Here is a 16,819-nt window from a genome sequence, read left to right as displayed (position 1 = left end):
CTCCCGACCACCACATCAACACCGAGGAAACCCAAATCTCCCTGGCAGGCATCTTTTTTGAAAATCCACTTATATAGAAGCCTTATAAATCAATTCCTTTTGAGAAAAAAGCTGAGCTTAAACGATAAAGAAAAGATGGGCATTCCCCTGTCATCCTTCAGCAAATGGATGACTCAGGCTGCTTCAATATAACGCCACACAAAGAATTTCCTAAGGGTAAAATTTACCAGCTCTGGTTTTTTTCTCCAGCATATTTAAAATTGGCTGTTTCATGTTCAACATTGTAATGAAAACAAGGTACTTGGAAGCAAAGCAGCTGCTGAGACACTTGCGACAGGGTTGGAATCCCTGGGGCTCAGCATTATAGGTACATATTGCTTATAAATTTTTGCTCTACCAACTTTCACAATCTCTGATACCACATTTAGTTCCAACTTCCTCATTTTACATATTCAAGAAAACCAAGAATTATAGCTCATCTCCTCTTAGTTTCAGTGACGAAAATACAATGCTTACTCAGTTCTAGTTCAATAGTATTCCAAATATTTTCTAAGGTTCCAGGTTCAACCTCGGTTATTAAATATTCCATAGTACCATATTAAATCTAACGACTACCAGTCCTTGCTAAAAGGCAAAAAATTATTCAAAGAATAGATCCTCTGACCAGGCGGTAATAAGCAAGACAGGTAACCTTGCCCATCCTAACTCTTCCTGGGCCTCAGTTACATTCTCAAAGGATCTGTACACCAGCCCTGGCTACACAGCTCAGATGGAGCATCATCCCGATAAGTGAAGGTTGTGGGTTTGATCCCATATCAGGGTACATACAAGAAACAACCAATGAATGCATAACTAAGAGGAACAACAAATCGATGTTTCTCTCCCTCCCTCTCTCTAAAATCATTAAATGAAAAAAAAAAAAAGGAACCACACACCAATCTATTTAATACCATCAACAGTCAAACCTGTAATAATCACGTCTCTTTTAAATCAAACTCTGCTTGAACACACTCCTCTAGGCAAAAAAGCCCTGAATGCACCCACATCAAATTTAATCCATGAAGATTAGATACTAGAAACTTCTTGCTGTTATTCTCTAGACACTCTAGACATAAACCCTTGAGCACAAGGAGTTTATGACCATCTTAGTCACTTTCCTATCATAACCTCCTGGTCCCACACTAGTACCAAAATACTTAGCTCAGTGAAGATCCTGTTAAATCTTTGTTAACCAGGTATTAGAATGCCAGACACATTGTGGGTTTGAGATACTGACATGTAACTAAAACCATATTAGACAAAGATGGATAGAGTGGCCTTGGGGCAGGGTGCTTAGAAAACTTGGAACAAGTAACAGCCCACCTCATGAAAACAAACAGTAAGTACATGATTTGGTATGCAATTTCAGGTTACGAAGCGATGCTGGTTAAGAACCCCTGCCTTAGCAACAGCACAAGATGCAGTTCCTTCTTGCTCAAAAGATACAGGATATGAATTTCCTTACTGGTACTAGAAACTTCTTGACTTCCTCCATAGCATGGGCCATAAGAGCATAGGCTTCACACGGGGGTCCAAAGACTTCAATGAAGACATGCAGATCCATATTCAAATGGGCATATTTGGGGTCTCCACCTTTGCGCAGCTCTTCCTCCTATGGAAAAATGAAAACAAAACATCGTTATCACACCAGTTAGGGAGTTAATGACACTTTTACCTCAAGGCCAAAGGGATAGCAAGAAATAACTGTAACATTTAAGGAACACAATAAAGCATAAGAAGTGAGTAAAACAAGCTCTGGAGAACAGTAATTTATATAACCTGCTATACCTGCAACTGGCCTGCTGCTGCTAAAAGTTAACTACTGTGTTGAATCCCTGCTGTAGTCACTGGAGCTCTTATTAGAAGGTATAGGAAAGACAAACACAACTCCATCTCATTCAGATAGTAGCTGTTGGCCAATTATTTAATTTAAATTTTTTTTTTTTTACTAATTTTTAGAGAGAGGGAAAGGGAGAAAGAAAGCAAGAGAGAAACATCAATACAAGAGAGAAACATCAATTGGTTGCCTCTCCTATGTGCCCCTGACCAAGGACCAAACCCACAGCCTAGGCATGTGGCCTGCCCGGGACAAAGTGGCAGCAACCTTTCACTTTGTGGGATGACGCCCAACCAACTGAGCAACATGGGTCAGGCTGTCTGCCAATCATTGATTCACTGCCAAGCATTTGCTTTTATTTAGTTTTATTTTTTTTTCCTTAATTGTTTTCTGCCCGAGTCCTCTCCTAGAACTACAATTGCATATGTGCTAGATTGCATGATAATGTTCCATAGGCAACTAAGACTCTGTTCATTTTCTGTCAGTCTTTTTTATCTTCATACTTTGGCTTGAATAGTCCTACCCTTAGGCTCTCTGACTTCCACTCCCTCCTAGTTTTTTTCTTTCAGTCTTACATTATCTTATGCTCATCAAGTGAAATCTGCATTTAAGCTATTACATTTTCATTTTCTATAATTCCATCTCTACTTGTTTTTCCTCTACATCCTTGAAAAAATTTATTATATTTATAATAACTATTTTAGAATCTTTTCTGTGAATCCCAAAATTTCTATCCTTTCCAGGTCTTTTTTCTATCAACTGATTTTCTTCCTTTGTTATGGCTCACATTTGATAATTTTCATATGTTTAGTAATTTTTTTGACAGGCAGAAATAAAAGTGAAAATAAAAAGCACAGTAAAATAAATTTTAATTAATTTTATTCCCATCCCCTCACCCTTTCCCTTTGTCAACCATCAGCTTCTTCTCTATGAGTGTTTCTATTTTGTCTATTCATTTACTTTGTGTTTTTAAGGTCCACATATAAATGAGATCACATAGTAATTGTCTTTTTCTGACTTATTTCACTTAGGATAATATGTTCTAGGTCCATCCATGTTGTTGAAAATGTCAAATTTCATTCTTTTTTATTGCTGAATAATATTTCAGCGTGTGCACATGCACCCCCCCACCCCACATCTTCTTTATCCATTTATCTATTGATGGACATCTAGGTTGCTCCCTTATCTTGGCTATAACTAGCAATGCTGCAATGAACATATGGGTGCATATATCTTTTCAAATTTGTGTTTTTGTTTTCTTCAGATAAATACCCAGAAATTATTGTATCATATGGCAGCTCTATTTTTAATGTTTTGAGGAATCTCCACACTGTTCACCAATCTTTGACTCATTCATTCATTGCAAGCAGTTGCTTTTAAATCCCAGGCAGAACTATTAATTACCAGCCCTTCTTATCTGCTTACATGGCCTGGGAAGTTCTAGAGGAAAGAAATCAGGATAGAGAGAAGAAAACCTCAGGCAAATCTGATTAGCTAGAATAACATACTTCAGCCCTAACGGCATTATTCTTCTAGTGAGAACTGGGAGTGGACAAAGAGGGTATGAGAAGACAATGTTCATCAATTAGGCTGCATAAAAGGAGGCCTGAAAGAGGAAGTTTTAAGGCTGTAGCAGGTCTGTCTCATCTAAAACCTGACTCTAGGAGGCTAAGACTATTCTGTTTTGGCGGGAAGTTTCTCAGTACCTACAAAGAGTACAACACGTATAGGGCTATGGCAGGAAAATAAATAAGCATTAGGTTCTGCTGTCAGGATTACTCATGCCTTCTTTCAGCAGGGCTCACATTCCAGCTGGCTGTAAGACAAACCAGACAACTAATCCTCAGACTTACCTGCACTTACATTATTACTCTCACTATTCCATGTTACTGGAAAGGGAATGTGCTATTCACATTTTAGTGTTTTTAGTCTGGGTAAGTTTTAGTACAGCTCCCCTTCCAAGTTTTCACAGATAAGATTCCTAATGCCATAGCTGCCACTGCTGTTTTCATTACTAATGCAGTCATAAGTCAGAAAGAAAACAAACACCAGGGTGCACACATGCTCTTTCAGGGTTACCAAGCAAGTAAACCAACTTGGTCTATAATCTCTTACATCCACTACATATTTAAAGGAGTCACATTCTGTACATATACAAGTGCTAGCTTCCGTAAGGCATCCGTACTGGATCCTGAGCTACGAGGCGGCATTAGGGTGTCTTCTTGCTTCACTATGTGAGCTTACCTTGGCTTTGTCTCTCATGGAGCCCTTTCCCAACACAGAGATCTTTGCACCAGTCTCTTCTTGCAGTCTTTTGATAGTATTCCCTTGTGGTCCAAGGATCTTCCCCACAAAATTGAACTGACAGAAAATAAAAACAGATTTCTAAGTATACAAACTCCTATAAAACATTTCCATATCTATTGTCTCATTTGATCTTCAACAACCCTGTAAAACAGGTAGAATTCCACTCCCATTTTACTGGAGGATATACTGAGGCTGTACTGATAAAGTGACTAGCCTAAGGTTATGAAAGTAGCAGTTCCTACGCTTAATTTTGGGATTCCCGATGTAGTCTGATGCTCTTTCCGTATCACACTACAACTTCTAGTACTTTAACGTATACATAGACATTTTTAAGGAAGTCACCTCAGAACAGACATATGGCATCCTTTTTTAGTAAAATTTTTTTTTTTTGGTAAACTAAATACAATGAATTGCTTTCCGGAAAAAAAGGAAAAAGAAGAGGAGGAGAAAGGATTTATTTAAAAGTAAACCTCTGAGCCCTGGCTGGTGTGACTCAGTGGGCTGAATGCTGGCCTGTGAACTGAAAGGTCGTGGGTTTGATACCTGTCAGGGCACAGGCCTGGGTTTTGGGCCAGGTTCCTGGTCGGGGGTGTGCGTCCATGTTTCTCTCACACACTGATTTTTCTCTCCCTCTTCGCCCGCCCCCAAAATAAATAAATGAAAATTAAAAAAAAATTATTTTTTAAAAATTATTTTATTGTTCAATTACAGTTGTCTGCACCCCCCCACCCCCCCCAATCCCAGCCAAACCCACCTCCCTCCCTTGCTTCCACCCTCTCCCTTAGTTTTGTCCACGTATCCTTTACAGTAGTTTCTGAAAATTCTTCCCCCATATTGTCCCCTCCCTTCTTCCCTCTGGCTATTGTTAGATTGTTCTTAATTTCAGTGTCTCTGGTTATATTTTGTTTGTTTTTTTCTTTTGTCGATTATGTTCCAGTTAAAGGTGAGATCATATGGTATTTCTCCCTCACTGCCTGGTATTCAAAATAAAATATTTTTTAAAAAGACAGTTTAAAATAAAACTTTAAGAAATAAAATTAACTCCATCTCATCAAGGATTTATGTTATAATGTCCTTTATCTAGATTTCATGTTAATCTTTTGACAGAACAGCTCTTTAGGGTTCAGTTTTTTACTTTGACCTTAGAGCTGGAACAAACATTTGAGGATAAAATTTTCTGATAAATAAAAAGATGATTACATTTCTTTCTTGGGGTAGCTATGCAATTAGTTATGGACTTATCTGTTTCAACCGCCAGAAACAAGTATATAAGTACAGAAAAGAAGCTTCACAGGCACACGTTTCTGATGCATCATGATCTCTTAAGTCATTATTACAGCCCGTAACGCACATGTACAAAGACAGAAAAGTGATGCACTTTTTGCCTTACCTTGGGATACTGCTTCACAGGTATCAGTACCCGCTCCTTCAGCTTCATGTTCTTATGAGAAAATAAGTCCAAGTAATTCTCCTCATCATCCTTTTTTGAAAGCCCCTTCTGAATCTTCTCAATTTCTGAATAAACAAAACAGAATTTAACTAAGTTTTGTTCTGGTGAATAAAGGCAAATTTCCAAGTCTGCATAAAGCAAAAATGTGAAGTACAATGTAATGACACCAAATGGTTCAGATGAATGTGCTAATTTCAGATAGTGACTAAAAGCACCAATGCTAAATGAAATTGACTAGGAAACCCAAAGCCTGCTTCTAGTAAGAGCAGCTTCCTCTTTTACCCCACCCCCACGTGAATGTCTCTATATCAGAAACATTCAAATGTTTCTTGGAATAAACAAATTTAACCAAACTAATAGGGAGAGATAGGAGGAGGGGATAAATGAACTAAAAAACCCAAAAGTAATCTGCATTAAGAAAAAGTACAAAGTCGTATCTTAATGAAGAAATAAGTCAGTAATTTATTTATTTTTACATTTTTATTTATTTTTTAGAGAGAGGGCAAGGGAGGGAGAAAGAGAGGGAGCAAAACATCGATTGGTTGCCTCTCACATGCTCCCAACCAGGAACCTGGTCCTTAACCCAGACATGTGCCCTGACTGGGAATCGAACCAGTAACCTTTTGATTCTCAGGCCAGCACTCAACACACTGAGCAACACCACACAGGGCAAAGTAAGTCAATAATTTAAATATACAACAGAGTCCTTGCTGGATGGTTCAGCTGGTTGGGGCTCATCCTGTACATGAAGGGTTGCAGGCGTGTATCGGAGGCAACAGATCAGTATTTCTCTCTCCCTTCCTCTCTAAAATCAATAAATATCCTCAGGTGATTAAAATAACAACAACAATAATAAAAATATAAAATGGAGAGTCCCATTAAAATTCCACTGTGACAGTAGAACTTTAAATTTTTTTTTTTATTGATTGATTTGAGAGAGAGAGGTAGAGAAACATAGATTTGTTGCTCCACTTATGCATTCATTGGTTGATTCTTGCATGTGCCCTGACTGGGGATGGAACCCCCAAACTTGGTGTGTCGGGATGATGCTCTAACCAACTGAGCTACCCAGTCAGGGCAACAGTAGTACTTTGGATAGTAGCAGTCCTTAAGAGTCTGAAAGATCTGGTCTTTATTCTGCCACTCACTAGTTGTATGAGCTTAGAAAAGTTATTTAATTGCTCTGATTTTTAGTTTCCTCATTTATAATATAAAATGAAGGCGATATCTACTTCATGAGGTTGCTATAAAAACAGAATAACATACATACACATGCTAATTAAAGCCTATTCCTTGCAAAGTGTCTATAGTAGCTAGCTCAAATTCAAGGTCCTAAAGGAAAAAATGCACCAAGGTACTTTAATTCACAGATTAACGTAGTTTCATCAGATAGAACACCTTAGCAGGCAAAAATATTTCTTATCATTAGGGAATTTCATTTATCCATTCACCTGTTGGAAGTGTTTGAGTGCTTTCTAAAAAGAGGCAGAAGAAAGAAGAGACACAGGTATAATCATTAATCACTATGCAAGACTTACTGCCCTTGCCAGGCACCTATCCTAAGTATAGGCGACACAACATAAGTCAGGTATGGTCCCTATCTTCAGTATGTTTATGTACTGAAGTCCCTAATCAATGAAGTCAGCAATGAAGTATAGTTAACTGCTATGATAGGAATACTAACAGAGATGGGGGCAAAGCGTGTAGGTAATGAACAGCAACTAAAAGGTTTTATGGTTCACTGAGAACAGTCAATAATTGATATTCCTAAAATCAGTGCAGCATTCTAAGAGAACACAGAATGTTCTCATATAACATTCCCACAGTGTTTCTATATTCTATAATTTTAAGGCAAGGGGGATCTCAAACTTCAGTACGCATCAGAATCACCTGGAGGTCTTACACACTGGATTGCTGGGTCTAAACCCCAGTCTGGTATTTGTGTTAGGAATTTGCAGTTCTAACAAGTGACCAGGTAATGTTGATATTGTTGGTCTAGGGACCACACTTTGAAAACCACTGGTTTAGGATAAAAATATACTACTTCAAAGACATTCTGCAAATGTATAATTTCAACAGTTTTAAAAAATGTCCAGCTATAAAGTACACAAATAAAGTTATTTTGACTTTAACAGACTGTAAGAGTTCAGAATTTCAAACAAAAAGCTTCCCGTTTATTAAAAAGCCTAATTTCAGATGTTATAGTATACAGTGAGCTAAGTGACCTACTTCTGCCTGAGAGTACATACTTCCTTGCTTTATGACAAAACTGCTAATCATATTCTAAGCATTCTTAACTAAACATTTACTCCTATGAGAAGAACTGTAAATGGCAGTGCTTTTCATATGCTTATGTTTCATTGCTTGGAATAGAAAACAAATCTGACTTTATAATTAACAGACTAAAGGCTTCACTGAACATCTATTTGTTTGCTGTTTTGCTAGTGGAATATCCTAACCTCCACCCTTTCCCACCTACTGCTAATATTAACTTTTTGTAGTTACTAGTTTTGAGCCTCCCATCTCTGAACACATCTTTTCTTGAGTTTTCAGGCTGGAAAAGTGGGTACTCAGTTCTCAAAAGTTCTAATGCCACATTTTTGATATAAAAACATCACTGAGGAGCTTCTAAAAACGTGGAACAAATTACATCATTTTATCTCTGTCCCTCAGTGTTTCTTAATTGCTATTGTCTAGTTAGGGCCTTCAGCTGTATTTTAAACCACTTTCAGGAAGCTTTATTTGATTAGTGCAAGATAAGATTCAAAGTCTATTAATCAGTTGCACTCTATTGGAAGCGGGAGGACAAAAACTGAACCTAGTAGTTTTGTTTATATGCACTGTAATAGGGCCTGTGAATTTAAGGCTTTTCTACAACACGCATCCTTCTATATTTTGACTAGTCAGATCTTAATTAGAATCCCTCTGTTCAATTTATCTCACAACTTTTAAAAGAATAATAAAGCATTTTTAGAGAACAGAAAAGAACAATGACTGAAATAAAACTGAGAATTGAAAAGAAAAGGATCAGAGGAGGTCAGCCTGGAAAGCAAAAGACAAAGGGGCAACTCGAGTCTTCAAGAAGGGTCATCTTTCATGTTTGGAAGGGGAAGGACCGAACACTTACTTACTCAAATGCCTACTTTGTATAAAATATTGTACAAATACTACCTTACTTATCCTAAAAAAATAACTCAGTGAATTAGATGGCACAATCCCCATTTTCGAATTGACAAAACTGAAACTCAGAGAAATTGACAAATCACAAAAGCTAGTAAAATACCAAAAATACGGATTAAAACCCAGGTTTTTAAGCTCCCAAACTCATGCTTTTATTATTGCCTCTCAATGGCAGGTGTGTGTGTGTGGGGAGGGGGGGTGCTTTCCTTAAACAAGAAAAGCTTATTTTGTATAATTTTGGGAAGTAACAGTTTATAATCTCAAATACTGTCACGCAGCTAAAGGCAATAAAAGAGCTCTGCAGGTGCCTCAGATGTTCAGTTTAGTTGCCTTATCTTTTCTTTTATTTTTCAATTCTATATTTCTCTCCTTAGCCTCATTTCTCTTGGAGAGTTAGGAGTACGATGTAATGGGGAGGGGGGTACTCAGGGAGAAGCTTCCTAAAAATGGCTTACCCTCAGGCAAAAGTACTTTCTAGACAACCTTTTTGAAACTAACTCCTTTAAATGATCCGGGCCTCTGGAGACCTTAAAAGTCTCAAGGGTCAAAGAGAAGAAAAGCTAGGGTGTAAACAACAGAGAGATGACCCATCTGTTTCCTTGCCAGACACTTTCAATAATCATATCCAATGCCTTTTATGTGTCAGGAATTTTGTATTGTTTCATTTTGTCTTTTTAACCAGGATTAACCCCATTTAACAATTGGACAAACCTGGGCTCAGAAGTTATGTAACTTGTCCAAGATCACAAAACTAGGGACAGAGCAGGTACTTAAATCCATGTCACTCCTTGTATCAGTCAGAGCAAATTCAACTAATCTTGTGCATTTCCTTTATTCTTTTCCTATAACTTAATCTTTCCATTTTGGTAGCTCCTGAGGATGAGAATTTTTTAAATGTATGTTTCAAAAGAAAGAGCATGAGTTTTGAAGCTAGACATTAACTGGGTTTGATTCCCATCTCTGCTACAAGCTTGGTATGTGCCCTTCTTAGTCTTCCCTTCTTACTTTTAAAGAGAATGGCATATCACCCATGGCATCCCAGATCTCTTATGGCACAATTTAGAGGTTAGGGTTAGTTTTCTTAAAATTTTTTTCAAGGAAATTGTCGATTTAGGTGCAGTTGTAACATATGAGATCTCATATACACTTCACCCAGCTTTCTCTATAACACTTTGCATATCTACATATAACATTATAATCAGAAAATTAACATTAATACTATCTATTGACTTTATTCAGTTTTACATGCCACTTTTTTTTACCAGTTTTATATGCACTGATTTGGGCCTGGCTTTAGTTCTATGCAATTTAATCAGATTCATGTAACCAAGACCACCATCAAGGTACAGTACAGTTCCATCTCAAGGAATCCCCAAGCTACACTTTTCATAGCCACAGTCCCCTCCTTCCATTTCTTCCTCACCCCTAATCTGTTCTCCATCTTAGTGTCTTTTCGAGAATGTTAAATTAGTGGAATTACAGAGTATGTAACCTTTTGTTATTGTTTTTCACTTAGCGTAATTCTCTTGAGATACACACAAATTCCTGCATTCATCAATAGTTCATTTCTTTTTATTGCAGGGTAGTATTCCATGGTATGGCTGTATCATGGTTTAACTATTCACATATAGGAGACATGTGGTTTGTTTTCGGTTTTTGCCTATTGTGAATAAAGCTGCTATGAACATTCATGTACAAGTATTATGTGAACCTAAGTTTTAATTGCTCTGGAATAAATGCCCAAGAGTATAATTGCTGGGGGGTACACGTTTAATTTTGTAAAAAACTGCTTTATCAGATATAGATGAGGTCTGTCCAGAAAGTATCCAGCCACGTACTATGAAAAACAGACATTTATTAAAGGAGATACAAGAAGCATTGTACAAAGGACAATGACACCTTAGTCCCCTTCAAAGTAGGCACCTTGGGACCTCATACAGTTCTCCCAATCACCATCAGGTGCCCCGCTGTATTTTCCTGAATCTCACTGATGGTCTGAAATCCCTTCCTTTTCAAAGGTAATTTTAGTTTTGGGAAAAGCCAGAAGTCACAGGGCACCAAATCTGGACTGTAGGGGGTCTGAGTCACCTGGGTGATTCGAGGTTTCGCCAAAAAACCGCACGAGATGTGATGCATGAGTGGGCTGTTGTTGTATTAAGCCCTTAGGTCTTGTTTGACTTAATTTTTATCAATGTAGCAGGTTTTTGTAATTTTCCTGTCTCCAAAATTCTTCTCATTTATCATTATGCATTCTTTAAAAGTTACTTTATATTCACCATGTCAAGTTGAAAACATAAATTCAGTTAGAATTAGTTTGGAAAATGCAAAAAATCAACATGCTATTTAAAAAATTCTGTCATCTTGCCCCAGCTGGTGTGGCTCAGTGAACTGATTGCTGGCCTGTGAATCAAGGCATCGCTGGTTCGATTCCAAGTCTGTGCACATGCCTGGGTTGCAGGCTAGGTCCCTGAGTGGGGGGTGCACAAGAGGCAACCACATGTTGCTGTTTCTCTCCCTCTCTTTCTCCTTTCCTTCCCCCATCTCTAGAAATAAATAAATAAAAATTAAAAAAAAATAAAATAAAAATTCTGTCATCTTTATAACACTATTTCTTCTTCCCTTCCTCCACATTCCCCCCTGCAGGACATATTTCTCTTTTTATTCAGATCTTCCTTATCACCTTCAATAAAATTTTAAGTTGGCAATGTGATTACAATATTCCTCATCTGTAATATTATGATAAAAATTCTTTCTGCCTCACAGAATGGCCAGGAGGGTGAAATAATGAGTAGCACATCTCATGGCACATGTTAAATGCTCCATAAAGGTTAAATATTATTATTGTTTGTTATGATTATTCACGTACATTTTGAACTGACTTTTACTGCTTATCCCATGACATTGATACTATTCTAAAAGTGAGACCATTTTGCCCTGGCTCATATAGCTCAGTGGACTGAGTGCTGGCCTGAGAACCAAGGGGTCGCCAGTTTGATTCCCAGTCGGGGCACATGCCTGGGATGTGGACCAGGTCCCCCCGTTGGGGGCGCGCAAGAGGCAGCCACACACTGAAGTTTCCCTCCCTCTCTTTCTCCCTCCCTTCCCCTCTCTCTAAAAATAAATAAATAAATAAAAATAATAAATAACTAAAAATGAGACCATTTTGTCAATTAAAATTGGCTAATGCTGGCAGATCAGAAACCTACTGATTTGTGTATCTTTATCTTGTAAATTAGTCACATCACAGACCATTTTTCTAGGTAAACAATCAGGATATTGTGAATAGTGATAATATTTGCCTTTCTTTCCTAATATTTATATTTATACCTGTATTTGATCAATAATTTCTTTGCAATTCCACTTTCTGCTTTAAATAGGTCTTCTAGCCCTGTATAATGAATGCAATGCGTACATCTAGATATGTCTCTATAGTATACTGTAAGTGAAACAAAGGAGTTAACTACTTTAAAGTTCCAACAGACTGTACATGTTCCCTACCGACTGCTTTTGGAAGATAGATTTCTAAGTATCCTTTCAAGATTTTCTGGGGATTGTTAATCTAGTCAAATGTTTACTTATTCCTGAATTATTTATACTAACTTATATTTTCTTAATTGTAGAAAGTAGAAAAATAGTGGTATACTTAAAAGTACTGTATATTTATTATGTAAATATTTAACACAATTGATAAGATAAATTATTTTTGTTTCAGAAAACAAGTATGGGTACACTGAGTCCTTGCATCTGCAAATGCATTTAATTGTCATCACAGTTAAATATCAATTTTGCTAATACAGAAGTCTATACTCAAAACCTAAATCCCTTAGAATTGTGTTGATATTTTTCTATCATGCAATGAATTATCCATCCATCAAATATTTAGTAAGAGGCCACTCTGTGTGACACTCTTCAAGGAACAGGAGACACAGTGGTAAACAAAGCAGACAAAAGATCACTACTGCTGTGGAGCTGACATTCTAGCTGTGAAGGAGAAGGGGTGATCGACACACACATAACTACAATATACGATTCATCAGCTGCTGCTAAGTGCAAATAAAGTAATAGGACAGGGAGAGAGAGCTATGTGAACAGTAAAGGAAGGGCGGTTTGGCTCTTGTGGCAACTCTTTGGAAATGGGTAGAGGTCCCTCCGACTAAGTGCTAGGCGCTGATCTGTGGGCTTCCTTTTTCCGTATCTTGGCCTTGTCATCTTCACTGCCGTTAGCTAGCACTGTAATGCATTCAAATGGGTTTTATAGTATTTTGTCCAAGAGTACAAAATATTTTTTCAAGTACAACTTGTTGAAGGTAATATGAGAGAGCGAGAGAGGCTTAGGTGTGTGGATCCAGACTCCGATTGACTTCAAACCCTAGTAATGCTGTTTACTAATTGTGTTACCTTGGGCAATTTAATCTCTGTATGCATGGTTCCCTCACCTGTAAAAGTGAGGATAATAAGAGTAACTTCCTCATAATATTGTTCTGAAAATTAAATATTTGATGTTACATGCTCAGACCAGTACCTGGCACAGTGTTAACTATATTTTTCTCACATGTAATCAGAGCTTAAATACCACTATTCTGTCTTCTCAATCTCATACTTCCTTGCAGCTGCTGGTTACCTTCACTACAACCCTTTTCCAAGATCATTCAAAAATAACTTAAAAGGTGAGTCCAACATATATCAAGATTTATCCATGCCAAGAAATATATTGGGTTGGCCAAAAAGTCCATTTAGTTTTTCCCATATTTTTCATTTTCACCAATCACTTTATTGATTTGGATATTTTGAGTATGTCGGCTATCTCCCGTATGATATTTATGTCTCGATTTGATCACTATCAATTTTTAACTAGTCCACCTGACAGTGGAGCATCGTCCAGCAAATCTCCAGCATGAAACTTTGCAAACCACTTCTTATCACGTTCAGTCACAGCACCTTCTCCATACACTGCAAAAACCTTGTTTCAGTTGCTTTTTTATCTTTCTTGAAATAATAAAGCATATTTTCTTCCGTCTTCAATATTAAAATGGCTACATAAAAATTGACCAATTTTGGTTGTTGTTTTTTTTTAATGCATGCTGGTATGACAGCTGTCACAATACCATCTAACAACATTGATTCAAATGAAGTTAAAGACAACTAAGTGCTACCAGAGCCATCTTAAAGGAAAAAAACAGAATGAACTTTTTGGCCAACCCAATATTATCTAATGATTACAAGTCAAAGGGAACTGTGCTTGTGCTTTCATACATTATTTAATCCTCACAATCACCATCTTACTTTATAGTTGAGGTTACTGAGGTTCAGAATGTTTCCCAAGAGTATGTAACTAAGGTTCAGAATTTTGAGCCCAAACCTACCACTTAAAGTCCTGAAGTTTGTTATTTTAGTCTCACAAATTTTACTTGGACTAATTAAAGACTTGAGGAAATAAAAATGAAGACTACCAAGTCAACCTTTACCACTTAGTCTGACATTCATTCCTAAATCCGGATGTACTTGCTTCCAAATCCAAACACCTGGTGTTTGCTATATGCAAGACAATAAGAGAAGTATAAAGATAAAAGACATTCCTTACTCTCAAAAAGCGTGCTTGAAGAACACAACAGTAATGGTTCAAACAATCTGATTGTATTACAGACCAGCAAAGCACTGAATTGGAAATGTAAGCCCTTTAAATGTTTTTATTCTTGACCACCGCGTTTTATCCTTTTAAAGACCCCATTACCAGTTAATGATGGGAGATAGAGAACAATGCAACGAAAGTTTTTATAACCATTTGTTCATTATATCAACCTTGCCAGAGTCCAACTACTGAGTGCAGTGTTGAAGGCCGAGAATTTTTACTTAAGAAAATTTCGGTATCATAAGAAATACTTATTAAAACAATGTTTCAACCAGAAGTGACGGCAAAAGAGAGGGCTGTAGGGAGAAATCAGAGCGACTAGGTCATTGGCTAGTATAGAGCAGGAAAGGAGCGCTAGTCTACCGACTACAGAGAACAAAGACTACTATTTCTTATCTATTTCACTACTGAAGCAAAAAGAAAAAATCAGAAAGACCAAGCCTTTCAGGTACAAGCATCGTACAATTTCTCAATTTCTGTCCATCTCGCTGGAGAATGTCATGCAACCAACCACCGTTTACCTCTCTCTACCCAATTTCACTGTCTCTAGGGTCATCTTTCCCTTTCCTGAACGATGGTGAACACACTTTGTAAAATAAAGGGGTCCAACCCTCCGACTCTGTAACAACTATTTTATGTGTCAAAGTCAGAAATCTGATTTGGAAAACCTCAAGTGTCGATTCCCACAGGTTGCTCCTGCCTCGGAGGAACTTAAGCTCCAGTTACCGCCGAAGTCCGAGCCGGCACCAGCGCCGCGGCGCGCTGGACAGGGCACTCCAGCCTCACCCGGCTTCACCCCGGCCCCCCCTCCCGCAGGCCCTCCCCGCTCAGAGCGTCTTCACCTCCTACACTCTCCGTTGAGGCGCCTACCGCTACCAGCAGTCAAAGGAGCTTTCCCTCTGGGGGGAAGGGGGAGAGAAAGGCTCATTGATCGAAGCCTCCGAGCCCTCAGAGCGTGGGGCAGCTGCAGGAGGTGGGAGGGGAAGGGTCGGCAAGGGGCGGGGAGCTTCGCACCATCCATCACCAGCTCCGCGCTACGAGATCGCCGGGTCCGCTCCGGGCCTCCACTGCAGCCTAGACATGCTCCTTCGCAGCCCGGGCCCCGACGGAACTACGAAATCCAAGCTCCCGAAGATGAGGATGAGAGGAGAAGGGGAGTTCACTACTGCTGCGGTCCCCAAGGGGCGGGAAGCGAGAGAAACAAAGCCTCCTGGGTGGCCGGGCGACCCAGAAGGCCGGCTTACCTGCCGTCAGCAGCTGCATGGCGTGAGTGAAGGACGGGTCGAGCGAGTCCTTCTCGGCCATGAGTTCGGGCAGGTACTTGTTCTCCGGCTCCATCTTGACGGAGGCAGTGGCTGAGGGGGGCAGCAGCGGGGTCGGCGCCGGACCGCCCACTGTCGCGTCGGGACCCGTGGCCGAGGGCGGCAGCAGCGGTGGCGGCTGCGTGGCGGGCGAAGCCCGGGCTGCCCCCCGGGACCCTCCTCCGCCTCCCCGGGACCGGTGAGGCAGCGGTGGCTGCCGAGACGGCGCCTGACGCACTGAGGGGTGGGCACCTGAGGGGTCCATGGAGCCGCTGCGGCCCGAGGACCGACTCATGCGCGCGGCGGGGTCGTCCCGGCGCTGCATCGGAGAGGATGTGCGATCGACGAGTGGAGAAAGCGACGCGGCGGCGGCAGAGGCCCGAGCGGCGGTTGGCGGAGGTGGAGGAGCGGGAGCGACGGCCACCGACGCCGACCCGAGCGACCCAGCGAAAGAGAGCACCGGAAATGAGGCGGCGCGCGTGCGCAGCCAGGCACCGGCGCCGCCCTTGGGTCTCTCCGCGGAGAACAAAGTCCCCAGTCGTACCACGGCGCTTGCGCACTGCCGGGGAGGCCGAAGAAGTCGCCACTCCGCTCTCTTCTTCCCTCCGCGCGGAACAGGCTGGAGCTTTGTGCGCGTGCGCGGATGGCCGCGGGCTTCGTTCGTTTTCTTTTCCACGTGACTCAGCGCTAGCTGGACACGTGTCTCCTCCCACTGTGCGCGGAGGGGGCGGGGGCTGTGGAATGTCTTTGTCTGCGAGCGGGCCCGCGGAGTATGGGGCGGGAGACCTGTTACTCGCGGGGCCACGCCCCCTCCAACGGCCGAGGCAGAGTGGGGCTTTGCTCAATGCGCGGGTGGGGGATGGTCGTGGAAGTATGGACACACTATAAGATTGGCGTGGGGGACGCAGAGGTGGAAGTTGCGGGGGAGGGGTAAGAAGAAAGAAGTGAGGTTGTCTGAGCTGGAAGACAGGACAGAAGGGAAGAGACCGGGCACTGGGGAGGGGTGAAGAAGGGACCGCTGAAGGAGGGTCTGACGCAAGGGTGAGGGGTGCAGATGGGGAAGGGAAGCTTGGAAG

At 40.4% G+C, this 16,819-nt stretch overlaps 1 protein-coding gene across 2 annotated transcripts in view; it reads right to left on the bottom strand.

Moving 5' to 3' along the window:
- The window catches only part of KHDRBS1 (KH RNA binding domain containing, signal transduction associated 1), a 34,102-nt gene extending 17,750 nt beyond the window's left edge, over positions 1–16,352 (bottom strand). For both annotated transcript variants that reach the window (XR_008426393.2, XM_045190769.3), the window contains exons 1-4: positions 15,687–16,352; positions 5,574–5,698; positions 4,121–4,237; positions 1,505–1,651 (exon numbers count right to left, since the gene is read on the bottom strand). Coding sequence is in view for 1 of the 2 variants with exons in the window: in XM_045190769.3 (XP_045046704.2) it covers positions 1,505–1,651; positions 4,121–4,237; positions 5,574–5,698; positions 15,687–16,068 (771 nt within the window). In the remaining variant the exon portion in view is untranslated. The remainder of the gene's footprint in view (positions 1–1,504; positions 1,652–4,120; positions 4,238–5,573; positions 5,699–15,686) is intronic.
- Between the last annotated feature and the right edge of the window lie 467 nt (positions 16,353–16,819).

Source organism: Desmodus rotundus, chromosome 3, assembly GCF_022682495.2.
Source record: "Desmodus rotundus isolate HL8 chromosome 3, HLdesRot8A.1, whole genome shotgun sequence".
Lineage (NCBI taxonomy): Eukaryota > Metazoa > Chordata > Mammalia > Chiroptera > Phyllostomidae > Desmodus > Desmodus rotundus.
The sequence above is the reverse complement of the archived record's forward strand: the minus strand, read 5'-3'. Positions and strand labels throughout refer to the sequence as shown.